The 18616-nt window shown below is 34.3% G+C and overlaps 2 protein-coding genes across 2 annotated transcripts in view; both read left to right on the top strand.

Annotated features, from left to right (window-relative positions):
* Positions 1-18616, top strand: part of LOC123194212 (transcription initiation factor TFIID subunit 10-like) — a 29262-nt gene that overhangs the window by 2668 nt on the left and 7978 nt on the right. The window lies entirely within an intron of this gene.
* On the top strand, positions 935-18147 carry LOC123194412 (glutamate receptor 2.2-like). The gene is made up of 6 exons (XM_044607602.1): positions 935-946; positions 3284-3536; positions 14529-15859; positions 16386-16698; positions 16784-17190; positions 17462-18147. Exons 1-6 carry the CDS (start codon positions 935-937, stop codon positions 18062-18064), a joined length of 2919 nt encoding a protein of 972 aa, XP_044463537.1. The 3' UTR covers positions 18065-18147.

The following is an 18616-nucleotide window of genomic DNA, read 5'->3' as shown; positions in this document are numbered from 1 at the left end:
GACAGATTAAGGACTTAAATCTAATCCATCAAAAAAGATATTGTCTGTTTTCTATACACAATCTGTCACGATTTTGTTTATGAGCTTTGCACATCTTGAGAGCACAAATTCTAACTCAAATTTTGCTCTCTTGTTTAAATTGTTCTATTTAAACTATAATGATGTCTTGAGACTTCCAATTCCCAATCCTCAGCTCCACGATACTAGTTAATTAATCAGACTTATAAGGTTAATTAGATTACAATGTCTACTAGCCCACTACTTAAAATTTATAATCCAACTTGTTATTTTCAATCATCCCTTTCACTGCTCAGCTTTCTTGATAGCCAAAACACTTATACAAAATTCTGAAAGACAATAGATGCTTATATTGATCAAACATTTTAAGATGCGAAAAATGCCTCTAAAACTAGGGGTGGATATGATTTGAGTTGAGGGCTTGCTTAAGAGTATAACAACTTAAATAAATCTTATATTAATAAAATATAAAAGAGATGTTGGTTATATATAAATATTTTATAATATTTAAATAAAATTATTTAAATAATCTATAAATTCATAAATTATTAATAAACATTTTAGACTATGTGATTATATAACGAAAATAGATAATATATTAACACTAAATCAAACTCTTAAAATCGCTCGAATAATGAACATTAGCATCAAAGAGTTGTCAAAAAATAAGAACTCCAATCGAGTTTCACCTGATTTTTTTTTTCAACTCAAACTCGGATGGATGTAACCCAAACAATAACATCTGTCAACCCCATCTAAAACTACCCCAATTATCGGACAAAAAGATTGAATTTAAATTTTCGTTAATTTAAAATGACAAATAACTTTTTAAGTGTACAGGTCAAACAAAAAAAAAATGAAGATACAGGCACTTAAGATTATTAACTGTTAATTATTAAATCGGTACCCAAATCAAATGAGACAAAACGTCATTAATCTCTCTCTTTCTCTCAGTCTCTGTCTCTCAATTGCCGAGGGTCGAACTTGCAAGTATCCACTTCGTTGGCTCCGATGTGCGGGAAATCAAGGTCAGCCACCTTTCTTTCCAGATAAAACGTGATGATTTCTTCACTAGTCGGGTAGAATCTGTGGTCTGGGTCCCAGCAATTGAACGTTAATATTTTTTTCTCTTTTTCTTTTTTTTTTTCCCCCTTTCAATTCAATACAGAAGAGACTATATATTTTTGTATAGAAGAGGGTAAGTAAGAGATCATTAATTTATACTAATGGTATTAGCATGAGATGAGGTGTATGAGATAATTTCTACCTCGTTGACTAAAAGTTTTGACCTTGCATAAGAAGGTAGCTGACGTGATTTAGACACGTGGGATGGAATGATTGAAGATATATATCATACGTACATACTATAGAGGTGTTGACTAATTGAACCGACATGTTGTGTCAGCTTCAGTTAGGGTTACCTTAATAAAAAACTATATCAGGCTACGGTGTGTTACACTGTAAGTTTTATTTGTTTGACTAAATTATTAAATTAAAAGGCTTTATAATACGATTCAAAACCTTTTAGATTATGTCATATCAAATCTTTAATAGGGGTAAGTCATATTTTTATAGGTCAATCCATTGAATTAAAATATTTTAATAATATTTAATTATTTTTTATTTTTTAAATAAATTTTTGTAGATTATATCGAGGGAATCCACATGTCTTATTTCAAAACTTTAATACAATTCTTATGACTTAACTTGATTAGCTATAATAGTAGATTATATTTTTCTAGACTAAATCAAAATAACAAAACGTCACTAAGTTTTCTTTCGTAATTTTTTTTGAACTAGATACCTAATTCGATTCAAAATAATATTAAACTGGTGTGGTTTTAGTTTTGAATACTCCTAATTATATATGTTAGTAGCTGATGATAGAATATGATGATGGGAATTTTAGAAGTAGGTAACTGGAAAATGATGTTTTTTATATAGAGAAGGATGGTTCCTAGAAGGGAAGCTAGGGTTTGCTCGATGAAAGAGCATTGTGCAGGTTTTACATTGTGCAGGTTTTACATACATACATACATACATACATACATACATACATACATACATACAAACATATAAACATATATATATATATATATATATATATATATATATATATATATATACACACACACACACACACACTCATTCAAAGGCTTTAAAGAGTCTCATCATTGCACAACCTAATTTTAGATTCTTGCTCTTCAAATACAAGATCCGTTGATCTTGAATTTGAAGAACTAATATTAAAGAAATTGAAATTAGATAAGAAGAAGAAAATTAATATGAACTGGGGGAGAGTAGATTCTTTCTTTGATTGTAGTGTAAGTTGGCTTACAAGATACTTTGAACTCGTCAAGGTAAACGACGACGACGATTTATGAATCAGACAGAATCGTACCACTGAGTTGTTATTGACAAATCGTAGCTCTGGTTTTCATACAATTTTTAATGAGCTTTGCTTTAAACAGAGTCAGATTTTTATCATCTCATGCCACCATTACATTACACCACATGCATAAAAATACATTGAAATTACCATAATTTGTGATTGCAACTGTTACGACGGGAAACCAGGAAACAAATTCTCCAAGCAACACAAGACAAACAACGAAAGAGCACAGGAACGCAAAAATTTACGTAAAAAATCTAAAAACAAAACAAAACAAGAAAACCACTAGTAGAAAACAAAGAAGTCATTTATACTACTGAAGTTTCAATATCTGGAAAATATGAGTGAATGAAAGCTCTCTCTAATATCAAACGCATGTTAAGCTGGTCAAAACTCAATACAACCTACGCACATAGCGTATTTATATTCACAACGGAATGTCTACTCAGAAATTTTAAGTGATAATTGTTTAAATGAGAACAAGACCGTTGCTTTAATTGTTCAACATTTTGTTAAAATTTAAGGATTCGAATAGAATATTAATACTTCAACTAGGAATGCTTGTTTCGCTAATGAAACTCTTATTATTCGCTTGAAGCATTTTGACAGTAGGAGCATGAAATTCCCTGTGATTTTGACAGTAGAAGCATGAAATTTTCCCGTAAAGAAAGTCAGCAAGAATTTTTCCACAACTTGGCATTTCAATTTTCCCAAGCACGGTATAAAAGTGTAGTATTCTTCTTTCATGACCTTATACATATGCATACTTGTCAAACTAAATTGTACAGTATTTCTCCCTATATATATGCAAACAAGTTAAGCTATCAATTGCCTATCCAAACCTCTAGCGTCAAGGCTTCAAAGATGAGACAGAGACCTTGTAGTCTTGTTCCTTTTTCTCTCTTTCTCTGTGTATTAGTCACAGACACGGCCATGTCACAAAACAGTACGGTCCCTGTTAATGTGGGTGTGATTCTCAACCTAGATAGGGAATTTGGGAAGATTAGTTTGAGCTGCATCAACATGGCGCTTTCAGACTTTTATGCCACCAACTCTCACTACAAAACCAGGCTCATCTTAAACACCAGACACTCCAAGGGGGACGTTATTGGTGCAGCTGCCGCTGGTACGTAAAACTACACCTCCCTCTCTTCTTTCGGTCGTTGTTTTTTCCCCCATTTTTGCCATAATATAACATGCATCAGGTGTGTAGGATACCCATATCTCTAAGTGTTTTGGTGAAACTTATCTAGAGGTATTATACGATTTATAACAAATATCCCAACCCACCAGAATTAGCATTCCCAAATGATGTGAAATACTAATTCATACCCAATATCATTTTTGTGTTTTGTAGATGTGAAATTTTCTTTAGGTGTAAATCACTTTCTTTCTCCCTTTTTTAGGATTTTTGACTCCGATGTATTGACTCAAACTCCTTGCATTTACACTTTTCCAAAAACACAATGACTCTTTTGGAGACCAAAACATGTAATCAAACTATGTATCTCACATGCATAAGATATGTAGAATACTCATACAAACTTAATATCTCTCGTGCTTTTGTAAGACATCTCAGTTCAATGTTAAAAATAATAACCGGTCTTGGATTAGCATTTCTAAGTAATTTAATGTTTATACATATTCAATATTTTTTTTAATAAATAAAGGATTTGTCTAGTGTGTTAGATATTTTGCCCTCTTTTTCCTTTATATTTTTAAGGATCCATGACTCCATGTATCGACTCTCAAACTCCTTGCATTTACACCCTTCCAAGAACAAACAAGCACAGTGACTCCTCTGGAGACCAAGCCGCGTAAACAACCTTATCAAGTCTTTGTTCAGAGAAATAGTACATTTTGAAGAATGCAAAAGTAAAATAACGAATTAAATTACACATAGAGTTTGGTATTTATTGTCAGAATTTCGCCGATTCTAGACGGACAGCCATCACAAGCTAAATTCAGAATTAGATTTTCAGAATTAAAAAAATGAAGCCACATAATACTGTTGCTGATTAAACAACATATACAGTTGACCATTGGAAAACATAACAGAATAATAATAATGTAGGAGTTGGCCACAAAAAGTCTTAACGTATTATCAGATGTTGCGGGTCAACGATGTCGGGGCTAACATGTGAGAAAATAATAAGCAAGGACGAAGAAATCTTAATTTGGCCTGCCAATAATAGCGTTGTCGAGAATATTTTCACCTCCATGCCATTAGTTTCAGACTAGTGAAGGAATCGTACGACGACGCATTAGGGAACTTTTGTTCTTTGCTAAGCGAAAAAATTAATAAACAAAAAACCAGAGGAGGGGGGAAGAACATCCTAAACTCACCCTAACATAAAAGGAGAGTAGCATAATCTAAAGGACATAGTCAGAGGAACAACAAAATCACCTCTTAATTTACTATTTAAAAAATTCTAGAAATAAACATCCAGAGGGAAATAATACTTATACAGAAAAAAAAACATAGAAAACACTGCAAGCTTGTCCCTCAAGATTGATCAATATAACAAATACATGTCAAAAAAGAGAGTTGTGTTCATTTGGATGGACACAAAAGCACACAGGAGAGCAGAGAAACAACTTGGCAGAAAAACCATATGAATACCCAGCCCTTCATCAACAAACAGCAGGGGTTGAGCAGAGTCCAGGATGTTTTCTGCAAATCTTGGCAGAACACAAGGGGACTGAAGCAGCAGGATCAAGCTTCTGAACCAAACAAGCAGCACAGAATTCCAGGCTTCAAGAAGAGTAGAACAGGCTTCTATGCTATTGAATATAATAAATAATTAAGGCAGAAAATAAAATACAGAAAAATAAAAAAAAGATAATACAAGAATTTACGAGGTTCGATAAGTATACCTACATCCTCGACGCCGCTGATTACTTTTATTATCTTCAAAGAATAGTTACAAAAAAAAAATAAACTATTAGAGATCTCTAATAATAGGATTCTCTCAATTGTGTTTAACTATAATTGCTTTTAGGATAATTTTGAATTATAACCAAGACCTCTATTTATAGCCTTTGGTAAAATACAAAAAGAATAAATTAATCGATGTTAGACCTAAAGAGTCAATTTTCCAACAATCTCTACATTGGTGATTTAGCGTGTCCCACCAAATTTCCCTTATATTTTCCTTCTTTAGCGATAACTTCGAATATGCCTTTTGGTGCAATTTAAGCTTGCAAGATGTTGATCAAATTCAAACAATGATTGAACTTGATTGTTGTTACCACCTTGGTCATCATATTTGCAGGGTTCTCAGTAGTCCCAATTTTCAAGAGTTGTATATTCCCTTCTTCAACTATCTCCTTTACAAAATGATGTCTAACGTCAATATGCTTAATCCGTGCATGGAGTACTGGATTCTTTGCCAAATGAATTGCACTTTGACTATCAGATTACACATTGACATGTTTCTGAATAATTCCTAAATCTTCCAGCAATCCTTGTAACCAAATAGTTTCCTTTATAGCCTCTATAATTGCTATACACTCTACCTCTATAGTAGACAAAGCAACTGTAGACTGCAAGGTAGACTTCCAACTGACTGATGCTTTCGCAAGAGTAAAGACATAACCAGTAGTTGATCGACGTTTATCCAAATCACCAACATAATCAGAGTCAACATATTCAGTCACATCTTGATCAAGTACATCATCCTACTCAAATACTAAATCAATATCTACAGTCTTTAGTAAGTACCGTAGAATCCATTTCATAGCCTGAATGTCCTTTACCAATATCATGTATATACCTGCTCACAACTCCAACTACATGTGAAATGTCGAGTCTTGCACACACCATTGCATACATCAAGCTACCAATCGCATTAGAATACGAAACTTGTGACATATATCTTCGCTTTTCATTTGTACATGGAGATAAGGATGCACTAATCTTGAAATGAGGAGCAAGTGGATTATTTACAGGTTTTAACTTCTCAAAAATGCCAAAACGGTGTAGTAACTTCTTCAAATATTCTTTCTAGGTCAAACTAACCTTGTTTCTTCTTCTATCTCTACTAATCTCCATACCTAGAATCTTTTTGGCTTCTCCTAGGTCTTTCATTTCAAACTCTTGATTGAGTTGTGCTTTCAATTTCTTCTTGGTTCTTTGAGGTTATCAGTATATCATCAACATAGAATAATAGATAAATGAAAAACTCATCTTGTAACCTGTGAAAATATACATAATTATCATATTTGTTTCTTATGTACCTATGTTTCTTCATAAATTGATCAAATCGCTTGTACCACTGTCTTGGTGACTATTTCAATCTATAAAGCGATCTTTTCAGTTTGTAAACCTAATTCTCTTTATCAGCAATCTTAAATCCTTTAGGCTGAGTCATGTAGATTTCCTCTTCCAAATTATCATATAAAAATACAGTTTTCACATCAAGTTGAACTAGTTCAAGATTTAATTGTGCCACCAAGGCCAACAAAATTCTAATAGAGGAATGCTTAACAACTAGAGAAAATATCTCATTGAAATCAATCCCTTCCTTTTGAGCGTAGCCTTTTGCTACTAACTTTGCCTTGTAGCGAACATCTTCTTTGTTAGGAAATCCACCTTTTCTTGTATACACCCACTTACACCCAATTGCCTTCTTGTTCTTTAGTAATTGAATTAACTGCCAAGTTTCATTTTTCTGAAAGGATTGTAACTCCTTATCCATGGCTTTCTTCCACTTTTCAACTTTTGGACTTTTGACTACTTCTTTATAGGTGGAAAGAATATCATCATCTACAATCGGAAGTGCATAGGCCATCATATCAGCAAATCGAGTAGGTTTATGTATTTCTCATTTTGGCCTATGTGATGCAATTGATTCTTGTTGTTGTTAAGGTTCTTAGGTTGAAACCTCACCATCTTCACTTTCCTCCTCTGTCACCAGAGTATCACTATCATTTTCAACAATTTTGAATGGGTTTATTATTGTAATTGTCTCAAACTCCACCTGTTGCAGAGTACACTCCACCCGTTGTTAAGTATCATCGGTTTTCTTTGTTACCTTCTTTAACGTGGTAGATTCATCAAAGGTAACATCCCTACTATAAATGATTTTCTTCAACTTCAAACACCAAAGATGATATCCTTTCACTCTAGAACTAATCCCTATAAAAATTGTTTTCTTAGCTCTTGGATCTAATTTAAACTCTTTTGTATGATAATAGGCAGTCGAACCAAACACACGTAAGGAAAAATCATTAGCAGGTTTTCCAAACCATACCTCAAAGGGTGTTTTCCCTTCAATTGCAATGGATGGTAAATGATTAATGAGATGACATACATATGTAACAACCTCAACCTAAAATATTTTACCCGACCCAGCATTGGACAATAGACATATAACCTTTTCTAACAAGGTTCGATTCATGCGTTTAGCCATCCCATTCTATTGTGGTGTTTCTTTAACTAAGAAATGATGAACAATACCTTCAGCCTGACAAACTTCAAAAAAGGGATCACTAGTATACTCAACACTATTATCAGTCTTTAGTGGTTCGATCTTTCTATCAGTCTAAGTTTCAACCATCTTTTTCCATTTTAGGAAAACACCTAATATGTCATTCTTCTTCTTTAAAGTGTACACCCATGTCCTTCTCGAAAAGTTATTAATAAAAGTAACAAAAAAGTGTCTACCTCTCAAGGAAGTTATCTTAGTAGATCCTCACACATCAAAGTGAACATAATCCAAAATACCTTTAGTATTATGAATTGTAGTACTAAATCTTACTTTTTTCTGTTTTCCCAAGACATAATGCTCACAAAAATCCAACTTATAGGTCTTTGCTCCTTTCAATAAGCTTTGTTTCACTAAACTAAATAAGGTTCTTTCCCCTATATGTCCCAAACACATATACCAAAATCTGGTTGTTTCATCGTCTACATCTTTTTCACATACTATAACTGTTGATTCAAAAACTATACCACTGTTATAATAATACAAGTTATTTCTTCTTGTACCTTTCATCATCTACACCTTGAAGCTTTTGGATTCCAAAACTCTCAAAGAGATGAGATTTTTCTTCAACTGTGGCACATATCGAATGTTTATCAGAACTTTAGTTGATCTATCAGTATTCTTTAAACGAATTGAACTTATCCCTTCAGTTTTGCAAAGACTATTATTACCCATGAAAACAACTCTAATATTTAGTTTTTCATAATTGAAGAATAATTCTTTGTGTGGACACATTTAGTAAGTGCAACCCGAATTTAGAAGCCATTCATTATACTGAGATGTCGATGGTAAACTCACTAAAGCAAAGTTCGACTCATCTTCTTCAATTTTAGCTACACATGCATCTAAAGCAACTTTGGTCATACCTTTATCTTTCCTTTGTAACTTTGGACAATCTTTTTTCCAATGTCCCTTCTCTCGACATAAAGCACATTCATCTTTACTAGGTCTTTTCTTTGACTGAGATCTACCTCTTCTTTCTTGCTTATAACTTTGACTTCGTCTTTTTACAGTAAAGGCTTCAATAGTTGTCTCTTTATTCTCTTGTTGATCTTTCTTTTGAATTTCATTATTATTCAAAGCAACATATATCTTATCATAAGTCACTTTCTCCTTTCCATGAAGTAATGTAATGTTTAAATAATCCAATTCTTCAAGAAGAGATCCTAGTAAAAGCGTTGTCTTATCTTCATTTTTTAAAGTTTCATCTAGGTTCAGTAAATCAGCTATCAACTGGTTAAAAGTATCAATATGATCAGTTATACTTGTACTAGGTTTCAATTGAAGACGAAACAATTTCTTCTTCAAATAAAGTCTATTCTTATTGTTCTTCTTCATATACTTGTTTTCTAATGTCTTCCACATCTTACTTGTAGATGTCTCTTTCATGAATGGATATTTCTGCTATCTACAAAGACATATACGAATTGTACCACAAGCTTGATGGTTGATCCTTGTCTATTCTTTGTCATCTATCTTCTTTGGTTTTTCCTCCTCTAGAGCTATATCAAGATTTTCTTGACATAGGTGTCTATCACTTCACATTGCCACAAGCCAAAATTGTTTTGGCCATCAAATTTTTCCACATCAATTTTTACAATTGTCATAATTGTTTTTGTTAATGTCAATGTCATTTTCTACTGACTACGATTTACTTAGTAGATAGTTTTTCAAATAACCAAGTTTCACAAATTTATATTCAATAGCTAAAAAAAAAAATACTATAACCGAGGATAGAAGCAAGTGCCAAAAAATAATAATATATGCACTAGAAAATACCCAGGAAAGATTGGTAGGGACAAAGTCTCCTTAAAAACCAACCTCTTTAGACAACATTTTTCTAGACATGTACATAACCATATAAATAGTTACTTATTGTCCTAAACCTAGACTCTGATACCACTTGTTGTATAGTGAAAATATAAAACACAATTTCTATGCTATGAAATATAATAAGTAATTAAGGCAGAAAATAAAAGAATGAGAACACAAGAATTTACGAGGTTCAGTAAATGTATCTATGTCCTCGACGTTACTGACTACTTTCACTATCTTCAAATAATAGTTATAAAGAAAAATAAACTATTAAAGATCTCTAATAATAGGATTCTTTCAATATAATTGTATTTGACTACAATTACTTTTGGGATGATTTTGAATTAAAACCAAGGCCTCTATTTATAGCCTTTAGTAAAATACAAAGAGAATAAATTAATTGATGTAAGACCTAAAGAGCCAATTTTCCAATAGAAAAGTTTGTAGAATGGAAAACCAAGAAATCCTAGCAACTAGGCACAGCAAGAAAGAACTGGAGTAGCAATAGGCACATCTTCAGGTCAAGGCAAAGAGTAGCAAAGGCCAGAATCTTCAGCTTCCAACTAGACCTATTCTCTACTGCCTTTAGCTTTATCTAACAGCAGAAGATCTTCATCAGTAAACTAAGAATGCAACACCAGAAAGTATCAAACAAGTATCGAATAGGTCTACAACAAATCTTGGGATTTTTCCTAGCCCAGACCTGCAGCATCACAAGACTGTTGTAGTCATCTCCAGACAGCTTCAAAGGGGAATATTGAGGATCCAAAGGCAGTACAAAGGGCTCCTAGAACATAAAAAACCTACAAAAAATAGATTGGTTAGGCAAAAAATAGAGGAGCATCATAGATTCCCAGAAAGATAGATGGTGTTGGGCTTGAAGATGCAACGATGAGGCCCCCATCTATAAGCAATGTTCTCAGCTTCTCTAGAAAAGTTTATGTTTATCAACTCTTATCTCTTACATTTCTCCTCGCATTCTCTTTAATCCTTTCCTTAGAAATGCCTCTTCTAGAAAAGATTCTATTATTTCTTTCCTTCCAAATTGCATAGACTGTTGCCCTAATGCAAAGCTTCCCCATGATGTTTATAATGTTTCTCCCTTTCTAATCCTCAATAATTCCTTCTATTAATCTCTTCCAATCTTGACTAACATAGGACATGCCATTGATAGCAATAATACTTTCCCAGATGAACACATTGTACTCACACTTGAAAAATATGAGATTAATATCCTTCTGTGCATTGTTACAAAGCACACAACTAGCATTCGTGGTGACCCCATATCTAACAAGTTTATCTCTTATGTTCAACCTCTTTTTAAGGGCAAGCCAAAGTATGACTATATGTCTAGGGATAAATTTTTTATGCCAAACAATATGAGCCTAAGCCACATCTCTCTTCCTCATTTGAAGTTTATTCCAAGCAAACTTAGTTAAGAAGTTTCCTGAGGCATTAAGAACCCTACCCAAGTTATGGTGTTAATACCACTTTTCGACTTGTCTACCATTGAAAATTTGCTCTCACTCATCTCTGAGGAGTTAGTTAAAGGTCATCTCCAATCCCTCTCAACAATTATATTCTTAACTTTGGCATTTTTGCTTAGCCCCGATTTAACAATTATTTGGTCTCTAAATCTTTATTTGAGTGGACCCATCAAGTGTTAATTATCCGACCAAAGAAAGGTGTGTTCTCTATCACCAATAGTATGTTTTATGTATCCTCTCACCACTTCCTTCAACGTAAGAAGTTTTCTCCACCACTACGTGTTATCACTAAAAGGCTTGACCTCTCATATATTGTTATTTCTCGATCTATTTCTTTTAATCCACTCAACCCATATGGAATGACTTTCAGGTTAGATGATGTCCCATATGTGTTTAACCATATTAGCTTTATTCCAATTACCACTCTTTCTAAGTCCCAACCCACCTTCTTTCCTAGAGACACAAACTTCTTCTCAAGCAACTTTAGCTTTGTCGTAGTTAAGATCAACTCTACTTCAAAAAAGGCACTAAACTTACAATAGATGACGTTAAAACCCAAAATAGGCCTAAAGTCTTTAGCTTTTAACGGGTTTTCACACTTAGGCACAAGAGAAATAATAGTGTCATTGACCTTTCAAAGAAGGGATCCTAAAGCAAAGAATTATTTGATGGCCTCTACAATATCCTTGCCAATAATGTTCCAAGCCTTCTTGTAGAAAAAGGCTTTGAATCCATTGAATCCTAGAGCTTTGTTGTTATACATGTCAAAAAAGGTTATCTTCTTACTAATGACTTTTTTCACCATGTCAAAAGTAATGTCCTTAGGGATCACAAAGTCGAGAAGTCCTCCAAAGTTATCATCAAAGAAACTATCAACAGGCATGTAAACAATCTTTTAAGTTAAGAGAATTCCTCTTTAACTTACCCTTTCTTACAAGTAAAAGTACCATCCTCCAAAAAAAGAGATTGATGGAATTTTTATTCCTTATTCCTTTGATGCACTTGAAGAAATAGCTTGTGTTTTAGTCCCCCTCTTAAGCCATTTGATTCCATATTTTTGCTTCATGAATGATTCCTTCATCTAACTAAGTCTTCGAAGCTCTCTAGCACCAAGATTTTCTTCCTCTAAAAGTCTACTATCATGCAGGCGATGATCAAGGCTCATTTGAATGCTATTCAGTCTTTCTCTAGCATATTTCGCCTTTTGGAAATATTCCAAAACTCCTTCCTATTGAGCTCTTTCAAAGCCATTTTAACTTTCTTAAGCTTTTTCACAAGAAGAAAGATGGGGTTGCATGTAATATTTTCTTTCTTTCCAAACGGAGTCTACCAAAGGCAAAAAATTTTCCTGTTCTACCCAAAAATTGAAGAATTTGAAGGGGCATTTTCCTTTAGATTCATTTTCACCTCCAAAAAAAACTTCTAGGCTATGATCTGAAAGCCCACAAGGATGGAAAACTCTTATAGATCTCAGAAACTTTTTAAGCCAATTCTTATTTAATAAAATCCTATCAAGCTTACAAGCAGTTATATTTCCTCCTTGACTCATATTACTCCAAGTATGGTAAGATCCTAAGAATCAAAGGTTGTAACATCCCTCCTTAGAAGTACTATCCACCGAAGGAGAAATGTTACAAATTAATATCTGAAGCGTTTATTTTTTTCTTTTAAAATAAATGCATCATTAAAAGTGTTTAGAAAGTATTTCAAGAAAACTGAAAATCTGGAAGTAAACAAAAGATATATATACTCATATGAAAACTCATTTGAAAGCATCTGAAAACTGAGAGTAATCATATACAATTGTATCATAATCTCAAAAAGTCAAAAGTCGACAAGAATATGCCACTGTATGTATATAATATAAACCAAAGATAACTTATTCTAGTCGGATCTATCTATGCTAACCTGACCTTGCCTCGTAGCTACCTCGATCACCTATACCTATAATCAGGAAAGAAAAAGAAGTGAGAGATAAGAACATTCAGTAAGGGGAAAGAATTAAGTAAACTATCTTTTTTCCTGTTCTAACTCACTTTCGAGACTCAACCTCACTCATAACCCCCATAAAAACTTGAGGGGATAATTTAGTTCATGTTTTACTATTTGGGTCATACTTTGTCCCATCTGATGTCTATTTGATACTTTTTGGAAGCTGACTATACCGATTTGACACTTTTCTAAGTTCGAGCTCTCTTCTTTTCTCTTACTACATCATTTTTGAATCTAAATTAAGCTATACTACCAGCATACTCTACTGTGAGCAGACCCCACTGTAGGTCTATGTCTTACTACCGATGTGCCCTACTGTAGGCTGTGTAGTGTAAAATACCTCATCATAGTTCATAGCATGCATGCGGCCTTATATCTTACTAATTTTGCTTCCATCTAAATCTATTCATAACTCACCAGACATTACTCTTGGGACGACCCCTGAATCTTGAGCTCCAAATTCCTTTTCTTGTTTTTCTTTCTTTTCTTCTTCTCTCCTTTCTTTTCTTTCCTTTCCTTTCCTTTCTTTTCTTTCTTTTCCTTTCCAAAACTATGAAATACTATTCATAACCCTGTTCATTTGACTCGGCAACCTTCTTTTTCATACAACTTCATAGTCCAAATGTTTAGGTTTATCCCATTCTGACAGTTTTAAGATTTTTCCAAGAAAGTAAAAATTTTAATAAAATTTTGTTTAATATCAATGTTTCTAATAGGGTTAGATTTAAGGATAATAATAATAATAATATATATATATATATATATATATATATATATATATAAAGAAATTATTCTACTATTTGAGCAAAACAACCGTCATAATAATTCATTTATTAATACATTCACTCCAAAAGGGATATAAGAAAATAATATTAATTTTGTTTGACATAACTTGACTTTGGATGAACCAGATTAAATAATATATGTTAATTCTCTTTTTAGTATGATTATTTGCTTTATTTATTTTGATTTAAATTCACACTTTGATTAAAATCAGCTGATTAATTGAATGTGTTTTGTTTGAACTTATTACTTTGTTTCTAAATTATAGAGTTTAGCCCCAGTAGAAGAAGCAATTAAGTTTAGTTGTTTTCACAATAAATTAAGGTGATTTGAACCAATGACATGCCAATAACTCATTGATAATAAAATAATAAGGTATAAAAGTTAATGCATTAATATGTGATTATGTGTTATTTTAAATTTAATTTAAAATCAATTAATTATATGATAACATATTAAACATTTGTTCTCATGTTTGTTTAAAAATTGGTGTAAAAAAGTGTTTATTTGTTAGAAATTTAATTGAAGAGAACCCTTCCGCTAATTTTACAGCTCTAGACTTGGTAAAGAATGTGGAAGTGCAAGCCATAATAGGACCGGAGAATTCCATGGAAACCAACTTCGTTATTGAACTTGGAAATAAATCTCACGTGCCCATTATCTCTTTTTCTGCAACAAGTCCCTCTCTTACGTCCCTCAGAAGTCCCTATTTCTTCCCGGCTACGGCAAATGACTCTTCTCAAGTTGGTGCCATAACTTCCATTATTCAAGTCTTTGGTTGGAGAGAAGCTGTGCCTATTCACGTGGACAATGAGTTTGGTGAAGGAATGATACCTTACTTAACTGATGCATTGGAAGCCATTAACACACGCGTCCCTTACAGAAGTGTCATTTCTCCGGTGGCTTCCGACGACCAAATTGCTGAAGAGCTTTACAAGCTAATGGCTATGCAAACTAGAGTCTTCATTGTGCACATGCTCCCTTCTCTTGGCTCTAGGCTTTTTGCTCAAGCAAAAGAGATTGGGATGATGAATGAAGGCTACGTTTGGATCATTACTGATGGATTGACAGATTTGTTGAGCTCCTTGGAGCCTTCGGTGATTGAGTCAATGCAAGGCGGGTTGGGTGTAAGGCTTTATGTTCCAAAAACGAAAGCGCTAGAGAGTTTTCGAATTCGACGGAAGAGAAAGTTCCAGCAGGAAAATCCAGGCCTTGTTGATGCCCAACTGAGCATTTTTGGACTGTTGGCTTACGATGCCACAATGGCACTAGCCATGGCAGTTGAGAAAGCTGGTACTACAAACTTTGGCTTCGATAACACAAATGTTTTGGCCAATGCAACAGACCTTGAAGCACTTGGCGTCTCCAAGAATGGGCCAAAACTCCTTGAATCATTATCAGGAACAAGATTCAGAGGTCTTACAGGAGATTACACGTTTGTTGATGGACAGTTTCGGTCTTTAGCTTTTCAGATAGTCAATGTGAATGGTGATGGAGCAAGAGGGATTGGATTTTGGACACCAGAGGGTGGACTAATGAAGAACTTGAATTCAACAAGTACAAATTCTACTTCAAAATCCCAGCTGGGAGCTATTATTTGGCCAGGAGACTCTAAATCTGTTCCAAAGGGCTGGGAAATTCCAACAAATGGGAATAAACTGCGCATAGGAGTGCCGGTGAAGGATGGTTACAGTGACTTTGTAAAAGTCACAACTGATCAAAGTACTAAGACAACAACAGTCACTGGTTACTGCATTGATGTCTTCAATGCTGTAATGCAAGCATTGCCATATGCTATCAGTTATGAGTTCATTCCCTTTGCTCTGCCTGATGGCTCTAGCGCCGGTTCATATAATGATATGATCTATCAAGTCAAGCTTGGGGTAAAAGTTCTTATCCTTCTTAGTGTTATAGTTTTTATTTGCAATTAGAAGACTTTACATAACAACACAAAGAATTATAAGCAATATTAAATGCACCCAATTTTGAATACTCAATTTGGTATTCAGATAACGTGTTATTACATAATCATCTAATTATATAATGACATATCATTTAAATATTTAATTAAATACTTAAAACTGAACGTATATAGTTTCATTGAAGAATTATATATTCATAATCTATTGCAAGCACATTATGAAATACTTTTGTACAAATCTCACATCTACAATACATAAAAAAGATGTTTGATATATATAGATATCCCACATCAATTGAAATGTTAAAACAAGATTAATTAGATAGTTTTTGAACTCTTAAACTATCAATACACTGATGGATGGGCAAACCTCTGTAACCAACTAGGCATGTTTCTATTGGACCGACATGTTAGACATTAGGAGTGAATATAGACTTGATAGTGGATTGGATGACTTATTTGACTCCTTTTTGTGGAAATATGAACAGAAATTTGATGCTGTGGTGGGAGATACTACAATTGTCGCCAACAGATCACAATATGTGGACTTCGCATTACCGTATACCGAATCTGGAGTATCAATGGTTGTGCCATTCAAAGATGACAACAAGAAAAGTCCATGGGTCTTCCTAGAGCCCTTGTCATGGGACCTTTGGGTTACAACTGCTTGTTTTTTTCTTTTCATTGGATTCGTCATCTGGGTCCTTGAGCACAGAATCAATGAAGATTTTCGCGGCCCGCCTGAGCATCAAGTTGGCACAAGCTTCTGGTTCTCCTTCTCCACCATGGTTTTTGCACAACGTACGTAATTTCTTTCACCATTTTAGCTACAATGCAAGGCTCTACATTGATGTTGTTCTTTAATTATCTTGAATTGCGTCTGCAGGCGAGCGAGTGTTGAGCAATATGGCTCGGTTTGTGGTGATTGTGTGGTGCTTTGTAGTCCTCGTACTCACACAAAGCTACACGGCTAGCTTGACATCACTCCTCACAGTGCAAAGTCTCCAGCCAACTGTTAGCGATGTAGCGGAGTTGATAAAGAGAGGGGAAATTGTTGGGTACCAACAGGGCTCTTTCGTTGTGGGAATCTTGAAACAATTAGGTTTCAAGGACAAAAATCTACTGGTTTATGATTCTGTAGAAGAATGTGACGCCCTTTTTCAAAATGGAACTGCAAATGGCGGCATAGCTGCTGCTTTTGATGAAGTCCCATACATTAAACTGTTTCTGGGAAAATATTGCTCCAAATACTCCATGGTTGACCCAACATTTAGAACTGCTGGTTTTGGCTTTGCAAGTTCTCTAGACTCTCTTAATTTCTTGCCTCTTCTTATATCTTGTCATGTAGCTTTTGTTAGATGTCGACGATATGATATACGCACGAATTATAGTATACTGAATTAAAAACACTTTTATATAATAAAAATGTTTGAAACGTCATGTTATCTAAATATATAAAACTATTAAGATTGCCTGTATTAGAATGGTTGATTTTCTATTCCTGAATCTTGGGTTTCCATCAAGAAATTTTCTTACAGTTTTCTTTCCTTTTGTTGCTTTACAGGCCTTCCCGCTTGGTTCACCTCTAGTCCCTGACGTTTCCAGGGCGATCTTGACTGTGACCGAGGGAGCAAAAATGAACGAGATTGAAGATGCATGGTTCAAGAAGAACAGCTGCCCGGACCCCGCCAGCTTAGTTTCTTCGCGTCTTGGTGTTAACAGTTTCTGGGGGCTGTTTCTCATTGCCGGCATCGCTTCAAGCTTGACTCTCATCATTTCCACGGCCATTTTCCTTTACGAGCACAGGAAAGTCTTCAAAGAATCGGAGCCCAGATCGTCATTACGGACAAGGATTCGAACTTTGTTTAGAATCTTTGTTTCAAGGGACCTCACTTCCCATACTTTCAAAGAAAAAACTGGCATCCAAGCACACCATAGTTTGGGGGCAGCCACTAGTACAACACCTTCTCCATGCACTCGCTACCCAGCAAGTCCCCCAAGCTTTTCACAGCACACAGATCAGAATTTTGCTTTCGATGGAGAACAAAGAACACCTTCAACTGAGCATGGAAATCCAAATCCTAATCCAAGTGATCAAGCAGTTCAAGATATTGTGCCTGTAGAAGAGCACATTAACCCAGATCAAGAAGGAGCCTCAACTCCCTAAGCTGTTTGTGAAAATAAATCATGTAGATATTCTTCATGGCTCAAATGACAGTAGCATAGTTACTGACGGAAAGTTAGAATAAATCCCAGTTATACCTGAATTAATTTAGTCAATTATTCGTTTTAATTAGTTGAAATTTCCTATTTTGTTCCCTGATTTGTAGTTTTTGTTTTTAAGGTTGGTTTCCTTTCTCTGGTTTGTTTCCTAACACTAGGGAAGACTCTAGTCTATATATTGTAATCTTTCATTCATGAAAATCAACAAAAACTAATAATTTCTGCAAACTCTTTGTTCATGGCATAGAGCCCCAGCAAATGGCCGGGAACAATTCCTCCCTAGAATCGACAATGTCCATAAACTCAATGGAACAAACTTCAGATTAGGGAAACTTCAAATTATGGTTTTAATTGGTTTTTCTCGTGCTCAAGGGCAAAGGTGTCAGTGACTTGAGGTTTTTGGTGTCCTTTTATTTAATTCAAGTCAGCACAACTATTTCGGTTAGTTGATGTTTTGTTTAAAATGGTTGATGGTCCACATTTTATAGTACTTTTT

The sequence above is a fragment of the Mangifera indica genome, chromosome 13 (genome assembly GCF_011075055.1).
Source record: "Mangifera indica cultivar Alphonso chromosome 13, CATAS_Mindica_2.1, whole genome shotgun sequence".
NCBI classification, from domain to species: domain Eukaryota; kingdom Viridiplantae; phylum Streptophyta; class Magnoliopsida; order Sapindales; family Anacardiaceae; genus Mangifera; species Mangifera indica.
This window is presented reverse-complemented; position numbering and strand designations above follow the sequence as displayed.